The 25,652-nt window shown below is 38.5% G+C and overlaps 1 protein-coding gene and 1 pseudogene across 3 annotated transcripts in view; one reads left to right on the plus strand and one right to left on the minus strand.

The window, feature by feature from the left end:
- Positions 1 to 140: 140 nt before the first annotated feature.
- The window catches only part of AP3S1 (adaptor related protein complex 3 subunit sigma 1), a 78,636-nt gene continuing 53,124 nt past the window's right edge, over positions 141 to 25,652 (plus strand). For all 3 annotated transcript variants that reach the window (XM_037032298.1, XM_037032300.1, XM_037032299.1), the window contains exon 1: positions 141 to 402. In XM_037032298.1, the coding sequence (XP_036888193.1) occupies positions 334 to 402 (69 nt within the window). In that variant the 5' untranslated portion in view covers positions 141 to 333. The remainder of the gene's footprint in view (positions 403 to 25,652) is intronic.
- On the minus strand, positions 2,907 to 3,415 carry LOC118977358 (fatty acid-binding protein 5-like; annotated as a pseudogene).

Genomic DNA, 25,652 nt, shown 5'->3' on the forward strand with positions numbered 1-25,652 from the left:
AGATCCCTAACTCTTAATACAGTGACTGCTGTTTTCCCACAGCAACACAGCTCGGGAAAGAAGGTGGCTTGCGTCGCGCTGGACCACTCAGCTCGCAGGTGCCCCTCAGGCAAGTGGGTAGTAGCCTGGGGTGTTTCCGCTTCCCTCGGAGCAAGCCCCACTCTGGCCCCGCCTAAGCCCCGCCCCTCCAAGTCCCCGCCCCACGGCTCGGGGGCGCGCGCGCGTGCCGGAGGGGGCGGGTGGGGAAGGATCACCGGCGAGATCCCGAGGCTAGGATAGCGCACCCGCCCCCGCCCTGGCCTCCAGAGCCCACCCCGTCTGCCCGGCTCAGCCATGATTAAGGCGATCCTCATCTTCAACAACCACGGGAAGCCGCGGCTGTCCAAGTTCTATCAGCCTTACGTGAGTATCCCGCCGCCACCGTAATGGGCGAGCGGGAGTCCTTGGCAGCTGGCAGCGCCCTCAGTGCGACTCCCTCCGGCGGCCGCGGCCCTTCTCGGGCCGTGGCAGCCTTGCACTGCGGGGCTGTCAGCCTCCGGGTGGGTGTGAGCGAGGTGCCAACCACCCATTGCGCTCCCGGTCCTCCGACGTGGCTTTGCTTAGCCGGCTCCTGCGCCTGTCTGTTGCCTGGATCGTTTCCTGGCTGCGCGGTCGAGGCCCTGGAGACTTTCCGGTGTGGGGCCCTCCCGGGTCGGGCAGCCTCAGCCCACCTGCGCCCGCTGGCCCACGAGCGCTCTTGCTTTCCTGACACCGGCGACTTCTGTTAGCTTCTGAGGAAGACAGCGAGCTAATTGGTCCCGCAGCCCCACCTTCCTGACTCCCAGCCTTTCTTGTTGGACTTCTTTCTCTTCTATGGACAGATGGGCTACTGTTGTTCACTGTAATCCTCTCATTGAGCCGGAACTTCAGCTTCCTGCCTTTTAATGTTTGCACAGTTTGTATAGTCTCTCGTATGTTGCGATACGGGATCGACTGCACGGTTTGACTTTCACGTGTCTCCTTGTTAAAGGAAAAGATAATTGAGGGGCTAACATTTTTATTGGACTTTTTCCTTAGTGGCTGTAAATTATTTCCTCCTGTAATAACTGGCAACTTTTGTAGTTGACCAGCTTTAACTGTGATTCTATACCTAAAAGTTAGGATTTGGCATTTTTCTACGTAAGGGAATTTGTTCTAATTTATAGTTCTTTTCTATGTATGAAGAATAGTAATATTTGTAAAATTATTTTAGAAGTGTAAATATTGTTTTAAAATGCAGGAGATTTTAAGGTGGTAAAGATAAGTAATTTAGTAATGGTTAATGGAGAATTATGTGCCCGTCTGAGGCCAAAATTCTCCATTAGGTAAAACACTTAAAAGTTGGGCTATCATCAGTAGGGTTAATTTAGAGATATAACTATTGCATAGTAATTGGGATATCTGCTTACAGCCAGAAATGAACTTTCAATTAAATATTTAAATTGTGCCAAGGCTAATGCTTTTATGCAAATTAATCCCAGATCGAAATCATTCCTGGCATTAGAAATTAAATTTGAAGATGTCATTTTGCCTAAAATGATAATTTGGTCTGTGAAGGTGTTAGTTGAAGTGAGAAATCTTGAGCTTATTCCTCGTTTCCTTAAGTAGTTTTGGTTTTGTTAGTGATAAGGAATATTTTCCACCACTGTTTGGCTTGAGTATAATGTAATTTAAATGCTAATCCTTTATTTAAGAGTTCTACATTCATTCATTAATCCAGGACAGAATTCTGGTTAATCCTTCTAGATGAAAAAAAAAATGCCTCTCACTTTACATTGTTACCCATTTATTTAAAATATAGTACTAGCCTTTATTGAAGGAGCTTTCTCTTAACCATTTTGCTTGTGTCATCCATTTACAGTACAGAAAAGTATGGTCCAATAATGAAACAATTCAAAAATTTGCTTTTCCATGTCTACACTCGATAATTAGGCAATATTAAAAATAGGTTTCTTGCCTAACCCATAATATCAGTGTGATTATTCCTGTAGTTTAGAATTTAACCATCTACAGAAAAATGAGTGTAATCTGGGAATCCAGGAATCTTTCTCTTGTTTAACAATGGAGCAGAATACGTTTTACCTTTACTCAGTAGGTAGCAGGGAAGGTTAAGGTGGGAAGAGGCAATTCTAGCAGCAGGGGCAGCTCTGGTGTCATTTTTGGCCATTGCATAAGTGACATTGTTACTGGGGGCAGGAGGCTAAGAGGTTTATAAAGAAGAATCTAGTGGTCACTGGTCATGTAGAAGTAGGGATGCCAGAAGCTGTTTTTATGTCATTAGTTTTATAAACTTGGTTTTGCCCATTGTATTTTTGTCATTCAGGAATAATGTAAGGTTATTTCTTTAGTTTATATATTTGCTTCCTTTACTAGACCATAAGCTATTTAGGGCAGAAATCTTTTTTCACTCATTTATTTCAGTCAGTTTGTCAACAAATATTTATTTCATGCCTACCAGGTTCAGGCAGTGTTTTAAAATCTGCGGATGAGTCTTGGCTGGTGTGACTCAGGGAATTGAGCATTGGCCTGGGGACTGAAAGGCCACCAACTCCATTCCCAGTCAGAGCAATGCCTGGGTTTCAGGCCAGGTCCCCAGTGGGGGGGCATGTTAGAGGCAACCTATCAATGTATCACATATTGATATTTCTCTCCTCCTCTTTCTCCTCCCCTTCCCCTCTCTCTAAAAATAAATAAGTAAAATCTTTGGGGGGGCATAAACACATTTATTTACTAACCAAAGGGTTGGTCTTAATTAAACCACTACTTGGACATAGTTGCATGTAAAATGTTTTTGTTAAAGGTAACAGAACAGTAATGGGGGGAAAAGCATGGAGAGATTTGTACATTGAACCGAGCTTGTTTATCACACCCCCCCCCCGCCCCAGCTATTTCTTGTCCAGAAGGATGATAGAATTTTCACTCAACTTTTTCATAGATCCGAGTACAGGTAGCACAGTTCATGACACACACATTCCACCACTATTTTCCTGCCTTCCAGTTTTCTTGTGATTGTTTTCCTTCCCATCTCACTCCTGATGTTGAATGAAGGCACCATCTACAAAGCTGCAGATGGTCTGAGTTTTTCTGCCATCAGTTGTAGTTTCTTCAAACTTTTCTCACAGGTTACATGAGAACTGTCGTTTTCAATGTGCTCTCAGTTTTTACGGTGTGATTTTTGCCATCAAAAGTAATGGTACCGTCTGGTTTGGCCATGACACCCATTTTCCGCAGAGCCATTCCCACACCTAGTTCTTTCATGTACTCATCGAAGCCTTTGCTCTCCACTAAGTGCCATTTTCCTACCAGTTGCTGAATGGTGGCCATGGTAGGCACGGGAGCTGTGCAGGCAACCAGAAAAGAGGAGTCTTGTGCTAGGAGCTTGGCCAAATAAAATCTTTAAATAAATAAAATCTGAAGGTGAACAAACATAATTTCGTTTTTTTTTCCAGTGGGGAGGGAACACAAAGCTAAAAATTATGATAGAATACGTAGTGTGTCAGGTAGTTATAAGTACTGTGAGGAAAAAAGCAGGGGGGCGTGATGGAGTGCAAGGATGATAATTTAAAATAAGATAGGCAGGTAAGTTCTCACTGAGAAGGTGGCATGTGATCAAAGACTTGCAGGAGGTAGGAAGGCCAACCTAGCAGATAATCTGGGGGCAGGTCAGCCCAAGCAGAGGAAGCAGGAAATGCAATGCCCCTGAGGCGGCAATGCCTGTTTGAAGAACTTGCCCTAAATGTTAAGGAACACCAAGAAAACTGGCACGGTAAGAGCAGAATACGTAAGGGAAGAGCAGTTGGAAATGGGGTATGTTTGTACAGGGCACAGGTGGCAAACACAAGGCCTGCAGGCCAAATCCGACCCTCAACCTTGTTTTATCTGGCTTGGTACCTTGTTACTACCCGGCAGCAGTGCTGAGCTCTCACTTAACTAACTGTTAAGGAGTAGTTACATTTATACAGTCCTCAAATTATATTTGGCCCTTCGAAGGCAGCCTCAAGGCTGATGTGGCCTCTGGTGAAAATGAGTTTGACATCCCTGGTATAGGGCATTTGAGTTTATTCTCTCATTGCTTGAAATGTCCTTTCCTTCCATTGCCAAATATTTGAATTCTACCCCTTGTTCCAGACCTAACTCAGACATCACTTAACCATTCCCTGAAGTCTTTTATCTTACTGAAAGACTCCTCTTGGTTCTTAGGATTTTACTTTTGTCTATATTGGCGTATAATGTTCTGTTTCACAGCCTATAATTCCTTTGGGGCATTCTGTAGATTCCTTGAAGTAAGGTATCAGGTTTAAGATTTATTTGTGTCACCACCAGCAATCAGTATTGAGTCTTGAATATAGAGAACTCTCAATAAATCTATGCTAATGTATTTGCTAGTCTCCTAGCTTGGGATAAAGTTTGGATTAGAAGTGACCTTCTAAGTTTCCTTCCAATTCTTAAAATTTAATCCTTCGTTGACCGTAGGTTTTCAGAATCCATGCCTTTAGGATAAATGTAATGATAGAATAGCCATTACTTCAACTGTTTCTATTTTAAATTGAAAGAAATCTCTTAACTATATATTCAATAAGATTGACACTTTTGAGTTTAATTTATTAAGCAGTATTTAGAGATGTTGTTGGGTTAACTGTGATAATGGTTTAACACTAAGCAGTTTGAAAAGTGCTTAACCATTTGCCAGCCAGCTTCCCCTACTGCATTGGATTTTCGTTCATTATTTCAATGTTACCCTTTAATAGTGCAGATTTCCCATTTCCTGCTGTAATTAAGTTTTAGATTTGATTGTGTCTCCAAGCTGCTGTTATGTGTGAGGCACATGAAGTCACCACATATTTGGCTAAACTGAAGTTTTTGGTTCGTTCTGCTAGAGTTTGACATTAAGAATTGAAGAGTAGACTCAGAATAATACATTCTCTTTTGTTTTTGTCTTCTATATCCTTGAACTATGTCTGCGTAAGTTCAGATGTTTTTCTTGGTTTGTCTCTTTAAATTAAAGCTTGGCCATAGTGACTTGGCAGCAGTAAACTTTAGTCTTTTAATATTTGCCTGGCAATAGTTGCGTATTACTATAAATGACTAATAAAACTAATATTTCTTAAACCAGATATTTTTTTACCTAGTCACCAAATAAGAAAAAACCCTTGGGTTATGATTCCTGTGTTATTGATGAACCATGATATATCCTTTGGTGAATCACTTTAATAAAGTAAAAAATGTTTTTCTTTTATATGAATTATCTTGTTTCCACCAATTTAAAAGATTGTATAGGTATACTTGTGGGAGAGTTCACACACACATATACAAACAGGGAAGTTTTCAAACTTACATACAGGACTTGCCTCAATTTTGTTATACTTGTAAACTGTATCCAGTTTTTTGTCAATGAAATGCAAATCCTAGAAGGAACTCTAAGGTTGTTTTTCTTTTTTGAATTTGTTTCCATGACAGATATAAAATATTGACAGTATAACTTTGTTTTCCTTTTTAAAAAATCCTTAAGAAAGATGCATCCATGCTGATGTCTTTTTTAGTGACTGTTAAGACGATGTGGCAGATGGGATAGTTAAACTTATTTTTATGATGAAGATAGAAGTGTCAGCAGTTCTAAGTATTAATTAGAGTGTTAATACATATTATATTAACACATAGTATTTAGGCTGTTTTATTAAGAAGATAATTCCAAGTGATTTGGTTTTTTTTCACATTAAGTAAGATGCTATTAGATACATAAATTGGGTTTTATGTAGCCTGAGTCTTTCACTTAAAAGGAACTGTTAGTACACATCATAGGAAGTACAAGAGCAATAGATAGGTTCCAAAATTATTTGATTCAGCAAATCAACGACATCATCCTAGATCCAATTTCTTTCTTTACGTGACTCTTCACAAAGTTGATGTCCAAAGGCTGATTTCCTCCTTGAAATCAGCAGTAATCAATTCAAGCCTTAAGAGTGATCTGTTCCTCCAGTCCAAGACTGTATTTTTCTCTGCAGTCTGATTAGTCCTACCCAATAATAGCTTACACTAATTAGGATCTACCTGTGGAGCTGAGGATGAGGATGGAAACATGAATAAAATTGGTATTGTGGAAGAGAGGAGTAGATGCTGGGGAGGAAAGCAGATTTCCACTATTCCCCCTGTATTAGTTCATGTTAATTCTTTTGAATAGATACTAATTTCTTCTTCTTTGTAATTTTAGATTGCTTCTGAGACTGTTAATATCAGGAATGGTTCTTGAAAATATGATTCTGAATATGTCACACAAAAGATATTAATTTGAGGTATTTCTTATATCAAGGGATCATCGAAAATTTCCATTCTGCTATGATCACAGTTTTTGTACGTGGTATGCTTGAAGACTTGTTTTTTTTTAAAAATATATTTTATTGATTATACCATTACAGTTATTCTATTCCCCCCCTTGATTCCCCTCCACCCACACACTCCCTCCCCCACTATTCTACCCCCCTTAGTTTATAACCACGTGTCTCAATTTCATTAGATTCTATATTTCCCCCACTATTCTTGCCCTCCCTCCTATCTATTTTCTACCTACCATCTATGCTATTTTCTGTGCCTTCTCCCCCCTTCTCCTCCTCCCACCCCCCTGTTTCTAACCCTCCATGTGTTCTTCATTTCTATGGTTCCACTCCTGATCTAGCTGTTCTCTTGGTTTGCTTTTGTGGTGTGGTTTTTGCTGTTCTCTTGGTTTGCTTTTTAGGTGTGGTTGTTAATAACTGTGTGTTTGCTGTCCTTTCACTGTTCATATTTTTCATCATCTTTTTCTTATATAAGTCCCTTTAGCATTTCATATAATAAGGGCTTGGTGATGATGAACTCCTTGAACTTGACCTTATCTGAGAAGCACTTTATCTGTCCTTCCATTCTAAATGAAAGTTTTGCTGGATAAAGCAATCTTGGCTGTAGGTCTTTGGATTTCATGACTTGGAATACTTCTTTCCAGCCCCTTCTTGTCTGTAAGGTCTCTTTTGAGAAATCCGCTGACAGTCTGATGGGTACTCCTTTGTTGGTGACTGTCCCCTTATCCCTTGCTGCTTCTAAAATTCTCTCCTTCATTTTAGTCTTGGCTAATGTAATTATGATGTGCCTTGGTGTGTTCCTTCTTGGGTCCAACTTCTTTGGCGCTCTCTGAGCTTCCTGGATTTCCTGGAAGTCTATTTCCTTTGCCAGACTGGGGAAGTTCTCCTTTATTATTTGTTCAAATATGTTTTCCACTCGTGGCTGTTTCTTTCCCCCTTCTGGTACCTCTATAATTTGGATGTTGGAACGTTTAAAGATGTCCTGGAGGTTCCTAAGCCTCTCCTCATTTTTTTGAATTCTCATTTCTTCATTCCTTTCTGGTCAGATGTTTTGTTCTTCCTTCTGGTCCATTCCATTGATTTGAGTCCCAGTTTCCTTTCCATCACTATTGGTTTCCTGGACATCTCCCTTCATTTCAATTAGTTTAGCCTTCATATGTTCCTCTAATTTGTGACTGTACTCTACCAATTCTGTGAGTATCCTGATAAATAGTGTCTTAAATTGGGTTTCTGAGAGGCTGGCAATCTGTTGGTCGCTTAGAGTTATTGGCTCTGGGACTCTGAGTTCTTCTTGCGCCATCTTTTGGGCTGTTAGTGCCTGTTAAGTAGCAGGATCGGAGCCCTAGGTTTTCACCAGAGCAGGGCAACTCAGTCCCTGGGTTGTGACGTTGTATGTGGGGGCGGGGTCAAAGAGGGACAATGGCTTCCCGCTGCCGCGATCCCCAGACCCCCACCGGCACCGCAGGCACCGAAGCCACCACCGTCACCAGGCCCACGCGTTTCGCGTTTCCTTCCACTGCACGCGAGTGTGCCACCACTGTCAGCCCTCCACCACTGGGTTCGCCCCCCAGGGCCCGCATGGTCCGTCTCACTGTGCGCGAATGTGCGACCTTGGTCAGTCTGCCCTGCACCCCGATTGACTCCGGGCTGCCCGCGTGCCTAGCGCCTAGGTCGGGGATCTGTCCTGCCCGACCCTGCTCCGCTGCTGGCTCCACCTCTCTTACCGTCCCCGTTGAACGGTTCATAGCTGTCAGACTTCCGTATAATTCAGTTTTCTGGTCTTTGGGTGTGTCCTAGTTCTCCAAAACTTTTGTTGTATTCAAACTTGGTTGTGGGAGAAGGCACAGTGTTTCCACCTATGTCTCCATCTTGGCAGAAGTCCTGAAGACTTGCTTTTAAAGAAATTTAAGTTTAACCTGTTGAAAATTAAAGGAGGAAATAAAATATTCAACATTATAATGATTCTTGGCTTTAGGAGAAGGGTTATAAATTGGGCAATGTTACAGATAGTTCCTCTGCCTTTCTAAGCAGAAGAAAGCCTTCTTAGAGTGGCTCTATTTGTTTATTTAGCAAAGTCATTGATTGTTACATTATTTATTTTAATTTTTAAACGTGTTTCTTTTTTGCGATTATGTGGAAAATATTTAAGTATTTAGATCCCTAAGGTCACCCTTGATTTCATTATCCACAGATAACTATTAACATATAGTTGTATTTCTTCCAGTCTTCATATATCCTTTCAGAATGCCCCAGTGAAAAGTAAACAGTTTTTAGACATTGATAACACTGAATGAATGCATCAAAATTGTTGGTGGATTTATTGAACATTTCTGGCTTTAAGATAACCAAATATGTCAATGTCTGGCTTCTCTATGTTAAATTGTTTAAAAATACATTAATATATACTAATAGGCCTTTAATAATTTGCACATATTTTTCTCTTTGTAGCTCTTTCTCTTTTACAAAATTGAACTCATATGTAAACTGAGTGTATCAGGGCTCTTCCCTTTTCTGATTCTGAAGGGAAATATTTGCTAAGTTTTGTTGGAAAATCAGAATTTATTCTTGTCTTTAGCACTTGGAGTTTACTTTGTACTTGTGGGTTATGAATCTCTTAACTGCTGCTGATAAGCCAAGGTGATTCTGAGTTGTAGACCAGCTAGAGAAGCCAGACCCCTTCAAGAATATTGTTATATAAAACTCTCACATCCTTGCCCATTCTCTCCTTTCAGTTTTCCCCTTACCAAATTCTTTGTACTGTAGTGTAAGTGAAAAACTTTCTTCACTGAAGGATCAGGCAACCCTCAGAAAGGATGTTGCAGTATAGGAAGAATAAAGGCCATCATTAGCTAACAGGTATTTAGTTCTTAAGACTCCTAGGGCAGGCACTCCTAGACAGTCCCTTGAGAAGTGGCCTTTTTGCATATTACCTGACCTGAGCATTACATTCTCTTTTCTCTGCCCATATTTTCAACAAATGTTTATTTTTGTATGACTCTGTTTTAAACACTTGGTAACATTGTGCTGAGTTTACATGCTAGTGATAGGAGACAGACAATAAGTTATGGAAAATTGTGATGAGTCTAGGAAGAAAAATGAAATAGTGTAAAGGGATATAGTGTAGGGGAGGGTCTATATTAGATAAGATAATCAAGGAAAGCCTCTTTGTGGACCTGCCATTTGAAAAGAGAATGGAGGAAAAGGTGCAGGGAATAAGAAACATAATTGGTAGGTACAAAATAGAGAGGAGGAGGTTAAGAATAGTATGGGAAATGTAGAAGCCAAAGAACTTTTATGTACAACCCATGGACATGAACTAAGGCGGACAATGCTGGTGGAAGGGAGAGTGCAGGGCAGAGGGGAATAAAGGGGAGAAAAAATGGGACAACTGTAATAGCATAATTGATAAAATATTCTTTAAAAAAAGAATTGATGAGATAAGGGAGTGTGTGAAAACACTTGAGGAAAGAATGTATCTGACAGAGGTTCAGGATTCCTCATATGGAACCAAACATGGCCTATTGAGGAAGAACAAGAAGGCAAGCTGAGTGATTACAGGAAAGGGTGGCAAAGGATGGGGTTGGGGAGAAAGATAGGGCCAAATCGGGCCTGCATGCAAATGATGCAGCCCCTTCTTCAAACCTTTCAGTCTGATTACATTATTCCCAATATGCTTTCTACAAGAAATATTTCTCCTTGGATCTTCCTTGTAATTTACACAAGTGAACAATGCCTCTGACCTCTGCAGGAGAAGTAGGGATGCTCTCTTCTGCTCAGTTATTTTCTTTTCCACCCAGTTATCTTAGGCTGTGGAAAGGTTAGAGTGCTTAACCAATGAATAAAAGCAAGGTGAGTGATGCAGTTCTCTGCAACCTCTATACGAATTAGACCAAGGATCAATCAAGCTGTTTCCGTTTCCTAAGATACCTGTGAAGTAAAACAACATGAGAAAAAAAAAAAACCAAAACATTTTTTTCTCAGACATCTCATAGCCTTAACTGTAGGGATGCAAAGTTAATGTGAAGTCTGCTAAACTACCTTTATTATTGTGCTGAGAAGCATTTACATCTTTCCTTCCTTGGTTGAATTCTGGTGTAATTACAAGAATCACTAGCTGTCAGTCATTGTTCTCTTTGTTGTCCTGGAGTAAAGGGCTCTTTGTCAATGTGCCAGAGCCATTGATTATTTCGATTTCTGTGTGCTAAGTGGGAAAGGTCGGTAGTTCAACCCACTACCTATATATCTTACTATTTCCTGTCATTAATATATCTTAATGTGATTGTTTAAACTAATTTTTTACAGTAATAAAATATACATAACAAAATTTATCATTTTAACTGTACAGTCCCATGGCAGTAAGTACGCTCACATTGTGTGCAGTATCACCATCATTTATCTCCAGAACTTGTTCATTTTCCCCAAACAAAAATTTGGGAGATTAGGTATCTAAGGGAACTGTAGAACATTCCAAAGATTGTTCTCAGTTACTCTTTGTATTTCCTCAGACTGAATTGCTTCTTTTATTTTTATTTTCAAAGACTGCAGTGTTTAAATTATGTGAGCCTTATTTGGGAATGAACTTCCTAACTACAAAATGTAATATGCTTCAATATTCTTTCTGAGAATATATCTATAGGGAGACTTTTTAAGGAAAAAGTATTGTGATAAAACTGGCCTTGGTTTATAAAAAAGAATTATCTAACCTTAAAAAATCTTTATTAAGATATAATTCACATGCTATACAGTTTGCCCACCGAAAGTATATAATTCAATAGTCTTTATTGTTTCACCATTGTGTAGCCCTTACCATTACCTAAGTTTAGAATCTTTTCATCAAACCAAGGGAAACCTAGTACCCATTAACAGTTAATCCCCAATCCCTCCCAGCTGCTGGCAACCATTAATCTATTTCCTGTCTATAGATTTGCTTATTCTAGACATTTCAGATAAATGGAACGTGAAATATGTAGTCTTTTGTGACTGGCTTCTTTCACTTAGCACAATAACGTTATTGATTTATGTTATACTTTGTTTATTTTTATGGCTAAGTAATATTTCATTATGTAGTTACACCACATTTTGTTTATCCCTCTATCAGTTGATGGTTGTTTGAGTTGTTTCAGCTTTTTGGCTACTAGGAATAATTCTGCTATGACATTCATGTGAATTCATATGAACTTTTTGTGTGAACATTTGTTTTCATTTTTCTCGGATGTGTATCTAAAAGTGGAATTGCTAGGTTATATGGTAACTCTGTGCTTACTTGTTTGAAGATCACACTGTTTTAAAGTGACTATACCATTTTATATTACCATCTATGTATGAGGGTTTCAATTTCTCCATATTCTCATTAACTTTTGCTATGGTCTTTTTTTTTATTCTAGTAATCCTGGTGGATATCAAATAACATGCCATTATGAATTTGATTCGTATTTTCTTAGTGACAATTTTAATCATCTTTTCAAGTGATTATTGGCTATTTACATATCTTTAAAGAAAAATCTGTTAGAATCTTTGTCCATCTTTAAGTTGTGTATTTGTCTTTTTATTATTGAACTGTGAGAGTTCTTTATATATTATGGATACAAATTCCATATCAGATACGTGACTTGCAAATATTTTCTATTATATGGGTTGTTTTCACTTTCCTGTTGATGTCATTTGTAGTTTTGGTTTCAAATTTTGATGTCATCCAGTTTGTCAATTTTTTTATTTGATTTTGCTTTTTGGTGTTGTTATATCTAAGAAAGCTTTGTCTAATCCAGGGTCATAAAGATTAATAACTATTAGTTTTAGTACTTATATTTATGTTTAAGATCCATTTTGAGTTAGTTTATGTATGGTATGAGGTAGGGATCTAACTTCATTTTTTTTGTATGTGGATATTCAGTTTTTCCAGCACCATTTATTGAAAAGACTATTCTTTCCCCATTGAATTGTCTTGAAACTTTAACTCCAACTTTTTAACCTAAATTTTGCCTTGTTTTTGAGTTCTCAGGCCTTTTCATTTGCTACCATGACTCAGTGTCTCTCTTTAAGTATTCAAACACAATATATTATCATCTCAGCTATTTTTTATTTAACTTAAATAATAGGATCTTGCCCCGATATTGGAAAACATCTTAGTATTGGAGATGGTAGTTTTAGAATGATAATAGTTTCCATTTATTAAGAACCTTTTTTGTCGTGATAAGCATTTCAAATACATTTTTTACACTCTAAGGGGAAATAGCATAGCATTCTTTAAAGAAATTTAATGAAAGTGCTAATACAGTTTCTGTTGTAGGTGCCCTTTTTCCCTCCTTGTTTGGAATATAAAGCTAATCCCATCCTGATCGCTTATTCTTTATGCACTCATGATGAAGTGAGGCCTAGGCACATGGAGTTTCTAGCAGTACTTACTACTTGGGAGATGCCTGCCCTCCACAAAAAAAAAAATCACACTCGTGGAATGTTTTTTTTGTTTGTTTGTTTTGTTTTGTTTTGTTTTTGCTGGGGCCTTCTCTTTGTCCTGATTCCTAATTGTTGGAGTGCTTTGTAGCTTAGTCTTTAGACTTTGCTTCATTTTAATGTGCAAAGAATTAATGATTTCCCACATGCTCCTTGTTTTCCTGATTTCATTCTTTTGCCCAATTTTTCTGCTTCCAATGTGCAACTTTAACCTGCCTATTGTCTGCATTTTTTAATTCTATCAATACCTATTTTTTTTAGTTCTCATCTGAGGATACGTTCACTGACTCTTAGAAAGAGAGAGAGGGAGAGACAGGAATAACTGTGTGAAAGAGAAAACCAATTGGTTGCCTCCAGTAAGCACCCTAATTGGGGATCAAACCCACAACCTAGGTATGTGCCCTGATGGGGAATCAAACCGAAAACCTTTGGTGCAAGGGGCGATACTCTAATCAAGTGAGCCACCTGGCCAGAAATCTACCTATTCTTTATGGACCTTCCTAAATGTCTGTCACTTTTCTTTGAAGATGCTAATCTTGCTGCTGAAAGTCATTATTCTTCTTTACTATTTATACTATTATGTATTATTTGTACTACTCATATATCAGGGATTGCCCTCTAATTTTGATGATAAAGATGTCTGTTTCTTTGTTTTTAAATATATTTTATTGATTACACTATTACAGTTTTCCTCCTTTTTCTCCCCTTTGTTCCCCTGTGCCCTGTATCCACCCTCCCACCAGCATTCCCCCACCTTAGTCCATGTCTGTGGATCATTCATATAAGTTCTTTGACTTCTCCATTTCCCATATTATTCTTAACTTCCCCCGTCTATTTTGTATCTACCATTTATGCTTCTTATTCCCTGTACCTTTTCCCCCATTCTCTCCAATTCCCCCCCCCACCGATAATCCTGCAAGTGATCTCCATTTGTGTGATTCTGTTCCTGTTCTAGTTGTTTGATTAGTTTGTTTTGTTTTTTAAGTTTGGTTGTTGATAGTTGTGAGTTTGTTGTCATTTTACTGTTTGTATCTTTAATCTTCTATTTCTTTGATAAGTCCCTTTAACTTTCCATATAATAAGGGCTTGGTGATGATGATCTCCTTTAACTTGACTTTATCAGGGAAGTACTTTATCTGCCCTTCTATTCTAAATGATAGCTTTGCTGGACAGAGTAATCTTAGATGTAGGTCCTTGCTCTTCACGACTTGGAATATTTCTTTCCAGCCCCTTCTTGCCTGCAGGTTTTCTTTTGAGAAATCCCTGATAGTCTTATGGGAAATCCTTTGCGGGTAGCTATCTCCTTTTCTCTTGCTGCTTTTCAGATTCTCTCCTTCTCTTTAATCTTGGATAATGGAATTATGATGTGCCTTGATATGTGCTTCCTTGGGTCCAATTTCTTTGGGACTCTCTGAGCTTCCTGGACTTCCTGGAAATCTATTTCCTTTGCCAGATTTGGGAAGTTCTTCTTCATTATGTTTTCAAATAAGTTTTCAATGTCTTGTTCTTCCTTTCTCCCTCTGGCACCCCTAGAATTCAGATGTTGGAATGTTTATAGTTGTCCCACGGGTTCCTAAGCCTCTCCTTATTATTTCGAATTCTTGTTTCTTCATTCTGATCTGGTTGAATTTTATTTCTTGCTTCTGCTCTAAATCATTGATTTGAGTCCCTATTTCCTTCCTGTCACTGTTGATTCACTGTACATTTTTCTTTATTTTACTTTGTGTTGCCTTTACTTCTTCCTCCATTTTGCAGCTGTACTAAATCATTTCTGTGAGTGTCCTGAGTACCAGTATTTTAAACTCTGCATCTGGTAGGTTGGTATCTCTTCATCACTTAGTTCTATTTTTGGAGTTTTGATCTGTTTTTTCATTTGGGCCATATTTCTTTGTCTCTGTGCACCTGGTACATTGTAAGGGGCAGAGCCTTAGGTATTTGCCAGGATGGGGCAACCAACTTTGCTGCATTGTGGTGCTGTCTGTGGAGGAGGGGTCCGAGAGGGAACAGTGCCACTTGCTGGGCTCTCACCTGTTTCAGTCACTTCCCCCACTACCCACAAACAAATTGGGCCCTTCTGGTGCTGACTCCCAGTGCATGGGCTTGTGTGCATTCTAGGACCCTGTGGGTCTCCCCAACAAATTCTCTTGTGAGGCTCTGAGTTTCTTTTACAGTGTCAACCCCCACTGGTTTTTACAGCCAGAGGTTTTGAGGCATTATTTCCATGGCGCTGGAACACTGTTATGCAGTCTGCCTTGCTTCCCGGTTGTTCTTCCTGGTTTATCTGCTTGCAAACCTGGGACCGCCTGGTCTGCCACCTTGCCCTTCCCAATTCTCCAGCTGCCACCTAGCCCAGAGTCCTCTCCACCCTGGCTGCCTGTATCCACCCCTCCTACCAGTCTGGATGTAGGTTTCTTCTTTAACTCCTTGGTTGTCAGACTTTCATACAGTTTGACTTTCTGGCATTTCTGTTTGTTCTTTGTCTTTAAATTTGTTTTTGCCCTTCTTTTGGTTGTGCAACGAGGCAAAGTGTATCTACCTATGCCTCTATCTTAGTTGGGAGTCCAAAAAAGATTTATTTCTTTTTTTGAATATTAAAAAAACAAGATATAGAACACTAAATAAAGGTTTAAAGTAGTTATATTCATATTTCATTTCTTGTATGAAGCTCTGAGAAAAGATCTGTTTATTTTTCATCTTGGTAATCCTCAACCTTCTAACATCTAATGGAGTGAATGAATACATTTAGGAAAAAAATTCTCGTTTGAATGCATGTGAGAGGGTGGGCTAAGGATAACAATGTATTTATTATTGGATTAAGAGGGAAATTTTGGTTTTGAAGATGACTTCTATGACGTATATAAGGACAGGAAAGGAACGTAGGAAAAGAGAGTTTTACTAGTGGGTTTCTGAATTTTACAACTTATTTTTATTAATGCATTGAGAAATATTTAGAGTTTGTATCTCCAGTTGTCTTTAGACTAACGTAATTTAGGAGTTGTGATTAATGAAATGTACCTCTTGACTTCAATGGTGAAACTATAGTGTTAGGGATCTGATTAGACTGCATTTTGATTTTCAGTTTTGAAGGCATTGCTCCATGCCTTTTAGTTTCCAGTATTGCTTGTCAAAAACCTGTAACAATTCTGCTAATTCTTTGTGTATGATCTGCTTTGCTGTCCAGAAAGTACATAGACTCTTGTTTGTAGTTTCTAAAGTTTCACAGATCCTTGCTATGAGTCAGTTTTCATTCATTGTGATGGCTACTAGATGGGCATTTTTATTCTGAAAACTCTTGTCCTTTCTGGTTGAAAATTTTCACAGTTTCTGTGTTCTCTTTTTGAATCTTTTATTCAGAATTTCTCTGGATTGTTCTGCTTTCTTAGCCTTTCTCTTCTGTTTTCTATTTTTTTTGCCCTTGATTCCATTTTTGGGATGATTTTCTCAACTTTATATTTCAGTTTTTCTGATGAGAGCTGATGGAAAACTGAAAATAAGGAGAGCTAAGTGGAAAACTTATTTGAACAAATAATAAAGGAGAATATCCCCAATCTGGCAAAAGAAATAGACTTTCAGGAAGTCCAGGCAGCTCAGAGAGTCCCAAAGAATGTGAACCCAAGAAGGAACACACCAAGGCACATCATAATTACATTAGCCAAGACTAAAATGAAGGAGAGAATCCTAGAAGCAGCAAGAGATAAGGGGACAGTCGCCTATAAAGGAGTACCCATCAGACTGTTAACAGATTTCTCAAAAGAGACCTTATAGGCAAGAAGGAGCTGGAAAGAAGTATTCCAAGTCATGAAATCTAAAGACCTACAGCCAAGATTGCTCTAGCCAGCAAAGCTTTCATTTAGAATGGAAGGACAGAGAAAGTGCTTCTCAGATAAGGTCAAGTTCAAGGAGTTCATCATCACCAAGCCCTTATTATATGAAATGCTAAAGGGACTTATATAAGAAAAAGAAGATGAAAATATGAACAGTGAAAGGACAGCAAACTCACAGTTATTTACAACCACACCTAAAACAAAAGCAAACCAAGAGGACAGCTAGATCAGGAGTGGAACCATAGAAATGAAGAACACATGGAGGGTTAGAAACGGGGGTGGGAGGAGGAGAAGGGGAGAAGGTACAGAAAATAGCATAGATGGTAGGTAGAAAATAGATAGGGGGGAGGGCAAGAATAGTGGGGGAAATATAGAATCTAAAGAAGTTGAGACACGTGGTCATAAAGTAAAGCGGAGGGGAATGATGGGGGAGGGAATGTGCAGGGTGGAGGGGAGTGAGGGGGGGAATGGGACAACTGTAATGACATAATCGATAAAATATATTTAAAAAATAAAAAATAATAAAAAGGAAAAAAAAGAAAACCAACCCTTTATTTTCATCTTTAGCTGAATAAGAAGACAACAAAAGTAGATGTATACTTAATCTACCATCTTAATTAGAACAGGGCTTACACTTTTAATTACTATACTATATGGTCTTTACTTCATTGCATCTTTTTATGTATATGTGGAAAATAACCTAGATATTCAATAAGATAAAGGAATATGGATTCTGCCTTTTAGATTACACATTTATTTATTCAGTACCCTTTTATTGGTTACTTTATGCCAGCCACTTGTTGAGAATTTCAAATTCAAAGAACATCTGGAGGAGCTCAGAGTCCGGTAGAATTCAGATATCTACAAAGGAAATTTGATTATTTTGTTATAAATGTATAACAGGAATAGAAACAGTACCAGGGAATCACTGAAGAAGAAGGAACTAATTTTTCCTGGGAAAATGTAAAAAGGACTTCGTAGAAGTTACGTTTGAGCTAAGTCTTTTTATTATTATTATCATTATTATATTTTGTTTATTTTTAGAGAGAGGGAAAGGGAAGGAGAAAGAGAGGGAGAGAAACTTCAGTGCGTGGTTGCCTCTTGCACACCCCTTGCTGGGGACCTGGCCTGCAACCGAGGCATGTGTCCTGACTGGGAATTGAATAGCGACCTTTGGTTCACAGGCCCACACTCAGTCCCCTGAGCTACACCAGTCAGGGCTTGAGCTGAGTCTTAAAAGGATGTTATTGGGGGAAGGGGGGATGCAGGGCTGGGAATATAAGACAGACAACTACTTGAACAAGAATTAAATTTAAAAAAAAGGATGTTGTTAGAGAATTTGGTGAGGAAGTGGGAAAATATAAAGGGAGTAAATGGTGAAAAGTTCAGTGTGGCTGGAGCAGATTGTATAGGAAAGAAATAGATGATGAAATTTGAGACTTAGGTCTGAGTTAAATTTTGAAGCGAGTTTTATGACATGGTAGGGAGTTTGGATTTTATTTTAGATCAGATGGAAACGGTTTGAAGGGCTTTAAGAAGGGAAGAAACAAATACTATTTTTCAAGCAAGTAATTGGTGATGTGTGGGATGGAATTGAGAGACAGGTGGCAAAGTAAACATTTGGTTCTTAAATATTCTGAGTGAGAATAAGAATCTGAGTTCAGATAATGTCTTTGAATCCAACTTTACTGTTGCTGAAATAAAATTAACAGGACTTGTTGACTGAGTAGATATGGGAAGTAAAAGAAAAGGAACCATCAAGAATTTTGGCTTAAGAGTCTGTGGAATGATATTATTAACTAAGATTAGAGTATAGTAAGACAAATAAGTTTTAGAAAAAATGTAATGTTTTTAATCTTCAGCATTTAAGTTTTAAATTTATGGGCTACAAGTGGAGATACAACTGTTCAGAAAGTATCTAGCCATGCAACATGAAAAACAGACATTTTATCAGATACGAGAAACATTGTACATAGGACAGTGATGCCCCAGTCCCATTCAAAGTAGGCACCTTGGGGCCACACACAGTTCTCCCAGTTGCCATCAGCTGCCCCATCACATTTTCTGGAATCTTATTGACAGTCTGAAATCTCTTCCCTTTCAAAGATGATTTTAGTTTTGGGAAAAGCCAGAAGTCGCAGGGCTTCAAATCTGGCCTATGGCAGGGTTGAGTCACTTGGGTGATTTGATATTTTGCCAAAAAACTGAAACATGATGCATGAGCAGGTACATTGCTAGTCACCAGTTGCCCATAGCTGCAGCTTTCTGAATCATCTGAATACTTTCCATGGAGGAATGTTCAAGCATAATGCAAAATTTGATGCAGATTTGTTGCTCTACTCAGTCATTTTGAATGTGACATCCACACAGTACATGTGCTCACTCAACGGCATCTACTGCCTCCACTTAATAGTACAGTGAAGGTGTCATTGTTCAAGCATGCACATTCCAGTGCAGTCTTTTTGGCGGCCAGTTTATATTGATGTCCTTCAAACCATTCTTGTTATATTAACAATGGTTGGACTTTTGGGGGGCTGACCTCATATATACTTGAAAGCTGGAAATATCTATCCCAACTCAGAAAAGAAGGCAGTCTTCTTTTAGGCATTAGACATATGGGAGATTTGAAGATTAGGAAGATAATGTGGTTGAAGCCACAAGAGTAGATAAGGTTATTCAAGGAACACTGTTTATCTCTAGATGAAGACTAAAAGGAAGTGATAGAAGCAATAAAGCAAACAGGAGAGAAAAGGGCAACTGCCTTATACAGTAGTTTTTTCCCACTTCCTCCTTATTTCTTTTCAAAAATTTTTAAAGATTTTATTTACTTATTTTTAGAGAGAGGGAAAGAGAGAGAAAGAAAGAGAGAAACATCAATGTGTGGTTTCCTCTCATGTGGCCCCCACTGGGGACCTGGCCCACAACCCAGGCATGTGCCCTGACTGGGAATCGGACTGGGACCCTGGCGACCCTTTGGTTCACAGCCCATGCTCAATCCTCTGAGCTACACCAGCCAGGGCTATTTCTTTTCAATTTTTAAATGAAATATTGAATAGGTACAAAAGAATGTATATTAAATATCTGTAAGATACTATAAATAATGCCCTGACTGCTGTGTGTTCACCACCCTGTTTTAAGAAAAATTAGCAATATCTGTGAAGTCTTTTTGTATCTCTCTTGTATTTCATGCTGTTTCCTCTCTTTAACCACAATTTTGAATAAATGAATGTGTTTGTTTATTTATTTTTAGAGAGGGGAAATGGGGAGAAAGAGAAGAAGAGAAAGACATCAGTGTATGGTTGCATCTTGCGCACCTGCTGCTGGGGACCTGGCCCACAACACACATATGTGCCCTAGATTGGCAATCAAACTGACACTCAGTCCCCTGAGCCACACCAGCCAGGACTACCGTTTTTAATTTTTAATATATTTTATTTTTGTGTTGCCACATATTTTCATAGACAGTTGTTTAGTTTTGCATGTTTTTGAACATAAAAAAACTAGAATCATGTTTACAGTCTTCTATGACTTAATTTTTAATTTTTTTAATGTTTTATTACTTACTGTTGTCCCAATTTTTTCCCTTTTGTCCCCCTCCACCCAGCCTACCTCCTACTTCTGTAGTCAATCCCTACACCATTGTCCATATTCATGGGTTGTTCATATATGTTTTTTGACTCATTGCTTCACCTTTTTTCAAACAGTCCCTATCTCTTTCCTCCCCTCTTACAGCTGTCGGTCTACTGTATTCCATGATTCTATGCCTCTGGTTCTTTTTTGTTCATTAGTTTATTTTGTTCATTAAATTTCTTCTTATGAGTAAGACCATATGGTATTTGTCTTTCACCAGCTGACTTATTTCACTTAGCATAATAGTCTCCAGTTCCATCCATTCTGTCACAGAGGGTAGATATTTCTTCTTTCTTTCTGCTGCATAGTATTCCATTTGTAAATGTACCAAAGTTTTTTAATCCATTTAATCTACTAATGGGCACTTAGGATGTTTCAAAATCCTTGCTATTATAAATAACACTATGAGCATAGGGATGCATAAATTCTTTTCAATTGGTGTTTCAGGAGTCTTAGGGTATATTCCCAGCATTCTATTATTTAATTTTTTTAAAATTCATAATTTCTAAGATCATCATTGGCATATATCTATTGTAGTCATTGTTTTTCATTGCTATGTAATATTCCATACATGAATAAACCACAGTTTATGCATTCTAAGATTAAATAACATTTAAATTGTAGGTTTTTTTGCTGCTACAAACAGTGCTGCTATAAGCAGTTTTGCAAACATCTATTTAGATCTCTCTGGGGCCTAATGTTTGAATAGCGTTGTCAACTGTTTTATTGGCATGTTCAGCTTTACTAGGTAATGCTGGTTCTGTTTTCAGAAGTGGTTGTTCCAGTGTACTGTTCTAGTATTGTATAAGTGATTTATTGTTCCACTCTTGACAATACTTGATATTATTATACATATTTATATGTCTTCATCAGTAGTATTTGGGCACTTAATGTTGTGATTGTAGTTTTAATTAGCAGGGCATCCCCCCCCCTTTTTTATTCTGTTCCTATGAGAACATAAATGTTTTTCATAGTTTATTCACCATTCTGGTTTCCATTTTCTGATAACATACAAAGGCGAGTAAAATAGATGGACTCTTAACCTCAATTTGCATTTAGTTAAGCTTACTTAATTGGAAGCTCCAGACTTTATTCTATATAGATTAACTATGTGAATTAATTCTACCTTTACTTCTGTTTCATTTTACTTATATGTAAGTAAAGGGGCTAATTAATTTCTCATGTCTCTTTTACTAGTGTCTATAATTCATCTATCTAATATTTTCTTGTTGGTCTTGAAACTTAGAAGTAAGTTATATTGTAGTGGTACACTACAAAACATTGATTTTTGTTTTGGTTTATTTTTGTTTTTCATAAGAAAATGTGGGCTTTTTTTGTGTAAGATGTGCTATATTAGTTCTCCAAGGAGCGCTCAGATGGATTTTCTAGGCAGATATCACTAATTTTATTTAAAATTTTCTTTTTAAATAATTTTTTATTTTTCAATCAGTTGACATACAATATTATATTGATTTCAGGTATACAACATAGTGACTATATATTTATATAACTTATGAAGTGGTCACTCGATAAATCTAGGATCCATCTGATGTAATACATAGTTATTACAGTATTATTGACTGTATTCCCTATGCAGTACTTTACATCCCCATGACTCTTTTGTACTGTGAATTTGTACTTCTGAATCCCTTCCCCTTTTCCACCTATTCCCCTAACTTCCTTCCCACCTGGCAACCATCAAAATTTTCTCTCTGTTTATGAATTTATTAGTTTTGTTTGTTCATTTATATTGTTTTTTAAAATTTCACATATAAGTGAAATAATATGGTATTTGTCTTTCTGTGCCTGACTTATTTTACTTAATGTAATACCCTCTAGGTCCAACCATGCTGTTGCAGGTGGCAAAGTTTCATTTTTTATGGCCAAGTAATATTCCATTGTATGTATATACCACTTCTTCTTTATCCATTCATCTGTTGATGAACACTTAAGCTGCTTCCATATATCGGCTATTGTAAATAATGCTGCAGTGAACATATGGATTTATATTTCTATTTGAATGAATGTTTTGGGTTTCTTCAGATAAATACCCAGAAGTGAAATTGCTGGCTCTTTCTTTGTCTCATGTTATAGCCTTTGTTTTAAAGTCTATTTTATCTGGTATAAGTATTGTTCCCCCAGCTTTTTCTTTAATTTCCATTTTCAGGAAGTATCGTTTTCCTTCCCTTGACTTCAGTCTGTGTGTGTCTATCCATCTGATGTGAAATGAATCCCTTGTAAGCGGCATCTGTAAAGGTCTTGGTTTCTTATTCATTCAGCCACCACTTGTCTTTTGATTGGGGCATTTAATCTATTTACATTTAAAGTAATACTTGATAGATATGTAGTTGTTACCATTTCATTATTCATCATTTTGATTTTTCCTTTCTTAAGGAAGCCTCTCCAACTTTTCTTGTAATACTGGTTTGGTAGTGATGAATTCCTTCAGCTTCTTCTTGTCTGGGAAGCTCTTTATCTCTCCTTCAATTTAAATGATAGCTTTACTGGGTAAAGTAACCTTGGTTGTAGGTCCTCGCTTTTTCTTCACCTTGAATATTTCATGCTAATCCCTTCTGGCCTGAAATGTTTCTGTTGAGAAATCAGATAACAGTTTTATATGAGCTCCCTTGTGGGTAACTAATTGCTTTTTCTCTTCTGGCTTTTAGGATTCTCTCCTTGTCTTTAAGTTTTGTCATTGTAATTATGATATGTCTTGTTGTCTCTTTGGGTCCATCTTGTTTGGGATTCTCTGTACAAACAAGACTTGTGTGTTTTTCTTTCCCAGATTAGGGAAGTTTTCAGTCATTGTTTCTTCAAATAGGCTCTTGACCCCTTGCTTACTCTCTTCTCCTTATATTCCCATGATTCAGATGTTGTTACATGTCCCAAAGGTTTCTTAAGCTCTCCTCAGTTTTTTAAATTCTTTTTTCTTTTTGCTGCTCTGCTTGGGTGTTTTTTTTCTACCTTGTCTTCTGAATCACTGATTCAATCCTCTGCTTCATCTAACCTACTGTTTATTCCTTCCAGTGTATTATTTATTTTAGGTATTGCATCCTATATTTCTGGCTGGCTCTTCTATAATTATGTAGTCTTTTTTTTCATGCTTTTCAGTATCCTTAAAATCATTACTCTAAACTCTGTATGTGGAAAATTACTTGCCTTCATTTCATTTAGTTCTTCTGGAGAATTCTCTTGTTTTTGTGTTGGGACCTGTTTCTTTGGCTTTTCATTTTGACTGCTTCTTTGTATTTGTTTCTATGTATTAGGTAGTTCTGCAAAGACTCTAGGATAGACTTATGTGAGATGTTGCCCATGACTGGCCCTGGACAACCTATTTGGAGCTATCAGCAATTCACAGGTTGTGGCTCCCTCTGCTAGGTCTGATTGTATCTAGAAAGAGTCAAGCTGTGCACTAAGCCCAGCTTTTACCAGCAGTTTTCCAGGGAGGGTCAACTAAAGTCTCAGAGCTCCCAGAGATCTATCTGCCTTCACTGTTAGGTTTAATCACTGATATAGCCTCCATCTATACTCAGCAGCCCAGCTTAAACTCCACAGGGTGGAGCTACTGCTCCTGCTCAGGCTGCTGCCACATGGAGGGATTGCTGTGCCCAAGAAAGATGGCTCCAGTATGTGGAATGACTCACTATAGGGATCCTGGTAGCTGATTTCTCAGCTCTCTCCCCAGAGCCACCAGCCCCAGACTCTTCTCATGAGTCTCTAGGCCACTCTGCCTTTCCTCTATTACAGCCCAGGGTTAAGTGGCTGCAAATGGAATTTTGTGCATTGGCCCTTTAAGAGGCTCTCTGCGTCTCTCTCTGGCAGACAGAAACCTCACTGTTTTTACAGCTGGGTTTTATTTGGGTTCCTTTCCTGGTTCTGGTGCTTTAGACCAGGGAGCCCAACTTGGGATTTAGACCTCACTTCTCAGGGGGAATCCCCTTTACCACTTAATGTGCCTCCGGAACTTCAGATGCCATCCTACGGGAGCTCAGCCCTCTCATGCCTCCGCACTGCCTACCAGTCTTGTTGCGGTGAAGTGGTTTCTTCCGTATGTCACTAATATGAGGCTTCTTTCCAGCTGGTGTTCAGTTGGTTGTTCATAATGATTTTTCTTTAATTGTAATTCCAGTTTGGTCCTAGGAGGTTATTATAGCTTCCCCTTACTCCTCTACCATCTTGGGTGTCTTTTGCTGCTGTTTAGACTCTCTGTCTTTAGCCTTGGGCTTTTTAGTTATGATGTATCTTGTTGTGGACCTTCAAGTTCATCTTGTTTAGGACTCTGTACTTGCTGGGCTTATATGTCTATTTCTTTTGCTAGGTTACAGAAGTTTTTAGTTCTTCAAATAGGTTTTTATTCCCTTGTTCCCTTCTTTTCCTTCTGGTACTCCTATGATGTGAATCATGTTATGCTTGAAGTTGGCCCAGAGGCCCCTGAAATAATACTCATTTTTCTGAGTACTTTTTTCTTTTTTGCTTTTTGAGTAGGCATTTTCTGCTACCTTATCTTCCAAATTGCTGATTCATACATATGTTTCATCTAATCTGCTTTGGATTACTTCTGATGTATTCTTCATTTCAGTTATTTTTTAAAAATATTTTTAAATTTATTTTTAGAGAGAGGGGAAGGGAAGGAGGAGTGGGAGAGAAACATCAATGTGTGGTTGCTTCTCATGTGTCCCTTACTGGGACCTGGCCCCAAACCCAGGCATGTGCCCTGACTGGGAATCGAACTGGTGGCCCTTTGCTTCACAGGCCCATGCCCAGTCCATTCAGCTACACCAGCCAGGGCCCATTTCAGTTATTGTATTGGTCATTTCTGACTGGTTCTTTTTATGTTTCCTTTCTCTTTGTTGATGTTCTCACAGATAATTGAGCATCCTTATAACTAGAGGTTTGAACACTGTGTCTGGTAGATTGCTTTTCTCCGTATTGTTTAGCTCTTTTTCTGGAGTACGATCTTTCTTTCATTTGGAACATATTTCTTTGTGCCCTCATTTTAGCTGCCTTCCTGCATTTGTTTCTATATATTAGGTAGAGTTGCTATGTCTTCTGGTCTTGGTAGAGTGGCCTTTGGAATAGATGTTGAGGGGGATCCAGTGCTGCAATCTCCATGGTAACTTAAGCTGGATGCTTCAGGAGTGTCCCTTGTGTGGGTTGTGCATGCCCTCCTGTTGTAGTTGAGCCATAATTACTGTTGGCATGTCATTTGGACGTATTGACCCTCAGGCTGATTGGTCATGAGAACTGGCTGTGATTATAGCTGAGGAGCTGTTTGTGCAGGGTCGACCCTACAGAGCAGGACATGTGCCTGCTGAGTCTTCTCTTAAGAGTGTGTCATTTATGGAAGTGTTTGGGAGGGACTTTAGTGCAAGCCAAAGTCACCTGCTGCCTGGGCCCTGTT

The sequence above is a fragment of the Sturnira hondurensis genome, unplaced genomic scaffold, assembly GCF_014824575.4.
Source record: "Sturnira hondurensis isolate 20B ecotype Veracruz unplaced genomic scaffold, ASM1482457v3 Scaffold0021354, whole genome shotgun sequence".
NCBI lineage: Eukaryota > Metazoa > Chordata > Mammalia > Chiroptera > Phyllostomidae > Sturnira > Sturnira hondurensis.